We start from the raw sequence: 2735 nt of genomic DNA, 5'->3' as shown, positions 1-2735 counted from the left end.
GAGTTCCCACCCTCTCCTTCGCTGCTGCGGCTCGAGCTGATGGTGGCCAGGTAGAGGATAAAGGTACCCGGAGGGGAGCATCGGGCGGCAGGATCGACACAATAGAAGTGAACCGCGGGGTGGGAGTGGTCGGGATGGTCACCTGAGCAGCCTGGTACCGTCCCTGGTGGCATAACCCCACCACAAGTTCCTGTCTCCGTGCGAGCGCCCTCCTCCGCTTGGTCATCACCAGGCCCCCCTCCCATCCCTCCCGTCTTCCACGACAAGGCGGCAGGAGCACAGTCCAGTAGCACCACCCGACGCACGAGTGATCGCCCCCCACTTCCTCCTTCCGGGCCCAGGCGGAGGTCCACCCCGCCCCTCCGCCGTCTTCCCCTCCATTCCGCCGGCATGTTCCCTTGTCCCAAAACGACATGTTCGCACTTGATCGCCGCTCCCTTCCTGTCCAAGACGCCGAGGCAGTTTCCTGTTTCTGGGTGCACGGCGAGTTGCGCCGGTTGCTCCCGTAAGAGGTAGGTGCCGCCCCACACGGAGGACATGCGAGAAAAGGCCTGCGTAAGATCTCCTCCTCCGTACATCGGCCACAAAAAAGCGGTCTTCCCGTACTGACCCAAGCCTTGCAAGTGGCCCCAAATCCGTCGTAGCCCTTCCTCGGTCGTGACTTGCCGCTCGCCCTCGTCCCCGCCCTCCCGCCCTCCCTCCCCTGGACCCAGAAGCAAGGCAAGGGCATGCCAGACGACCCACTGCAGGTGCTCATCCATCTTACTATGTTCCAAGAAATCTCTCAATGGTCGTTGTAAGTAGGCGTCTGTTTCCAGCTCCACGCTGACTTTATTCTGGGGCCGCTGCAGGGAACGCGCTTGGCCCAACTCGATTTCGTTTCGGTGCTGCGCACTTTTTCCACTTTGAGCGCGAAAGCCCCAGTCTGCGACCGCTTGAAGAAATTTCATCAGTTGCCGTTTCTCTTTGGCAGGCAGCAGGTGGGAGGAGAATACGTCGGGTTTGGAGCAAGGAACCGGGTAAAAAGCCACTGAGGGGGAGACGCCGGGACCGCTCGAATCCTCGCCTGTGCTGGCACTTTCTGAGGCTTCGGATTGGTGGGTGCCTTTCCATGAGGGACGGATGGCGGAGGCAGACGGCGATGCGATGAACAAGGCGTGGAGGGGTCGGAACTCAAGGTAGCTGGCCACGCCCGAAGAGAGGAGGGGGGCGATCATGTCGCCCCCCGCCATGAGCACCACGGGAGACAAGTCAAGGTTGAAGTCGCGCGAGCGTGCAATGAGAGATTCCGCATTCCAGCACGTCTTTGTATTCCCCTTCCCCTCTTCTGCTTGCGCAGGTAGAGAAGAAGAGGGAAAGGCCCTTGGGGGGGCTGAAGTGGGACCGTCGGTCGTATGGAATGGGCCTTCCTCGGCTCCCGCTCGCCCCCGTGGGGGCAGATTCTCGTCTATTTGAATCACACGAGTCGAGACGGAATCGTGGCCAGGAAGGGGAACCATCAAGCATTTCGAGGGTGCGTCTTCATCGATAGGAGGGTCTGTTCCCTCGCCGCTACCCTCCTCCTTCTCACCTTCCTCCCGATCCCCCCGATCTATCCCTCCCGCAGCTCGCCACCGCCTTGCGGGCCATCGCCTTCGTAAAACACAAGGAGTATCCCAAAGCTTTGCCTGTGTTGGTGCTACTGCTCGGGCGGATCCTGCTGGATCTTGTGATTTACGATGTGCTTTCGCCCAGGCTTGCAGGGCTTCCAAATGAAAGGAAGGCCAGTCCTCTCCCCCGTAATAATCGTATTTTTCGTAGTTGAGAACGCTTTTGCCCACTTTTGTCAACGCACTGTAGTTGACAGGTTGTGAGATATTTTTTGGAAAAGTACCTCCTATTCTATTAAGGGGAGCATTCTGTAAACTTACGCTGAAAGTATCGCCTCTACCAAACCGGTACCGATGATTATAACATCGTACTGATGCTCCAAGCCGTCCTCCCTGGGATCAATAGACATCTCTATCTTCTATGTCATTGTGATGAGATTGAGATTGAGCGCGTTGCATCTACTACATCATCCTGCAACGATAAGTCTACGGCACAAAGGAAGCGGCCCAGCAGTCGCTCAAACTGGGGTGGGCGACATACGCGAGCTTCAAACAAACCAAGTCCAACCCGAAACTCAACTTATTTTCCCACCAGCCAGATTATCTGCATTGTTACAGCCGACTCACTGCGAGAATTCATGAGGAAGCAGCTGTGCGCAACCACGAGGAGGGAACTCTGGCGCTGCAGGGGGCGGATTCGTACAAGGCATTTTCAACCTCCTCATCTCTCAGCTATGCTTCAGCGCGCCGCCCGTACTACCATGACTGAGACCGCGAATATGGCCACAAACAAGGGTCCTTTGGACGGGTTGCGTGTACTTGATCTGACGCGCGTGCTTGCAGGGCCATTTGCCACCATGGCATTGGGTGACTTAGGTGCAGATGTAATTAAGATCGAGCATCCTGGTCGTGGGGACGATACCCGGCATTGGGGTCCACCTTTCGTTCAAGGAGAGGCCGCATACTATTTGTGTGTAAATCGTAACAAACGCAGTGTTGCTGTAGATTTCAAGCGACCCAAGGGACTAGAGATCTTGCGGCGTCTTGCGGCAAAGAGCGACGTATTCATCGAAAATTTTCTGCCGGGGAAACTGGAGTCGGTTGGCTTGGGGTACCAGGCGTTATCGGAATTAAACCCCGGATTAA

The 2735-nt window shown here is 56.8% G+C and overlaps 1 protein-coding gene across 1 annotated transcript; it reads right to left on the bottom strand.

Moving 5' to 3' along the window:
• Positions 1–287: 287 nt before the first annotated feature.
• NGA_2102200 (uncharacterized protein) lies at positions 288–616 on the bottom strand (the record flags this gene model as incomplete). The annotated part of the gene is made up of 1 exon (XM_005855253.1): positions 288–616. A coding segment is annotated over one exon (329 nt), but the record flags the coding sequence as incomplete, so codon positions are not given.
• Between the last annotated feature and the right edge of the window lie 2119 nt (positions 617–2735).

Source organism: Nannochloropsis gaditana, assembly GCF_000240725.1.
Source record: "Nannochloropsis gaditana CCMP526 unplaced genomic scaffold scaffold245, whole genome shotgun sequence".
Classification (NCBI taxonomy): Eukaryota; class Eustigmatophyceae; order Eustigmatales; family Monodopsidaceae; genus Microchloropsis; species Microchloropsis gaditana.
Note: the sequence above shows the minus strand (reverse complement) of the source record. Positions and strands in the feature narration are given on the sequence as shown.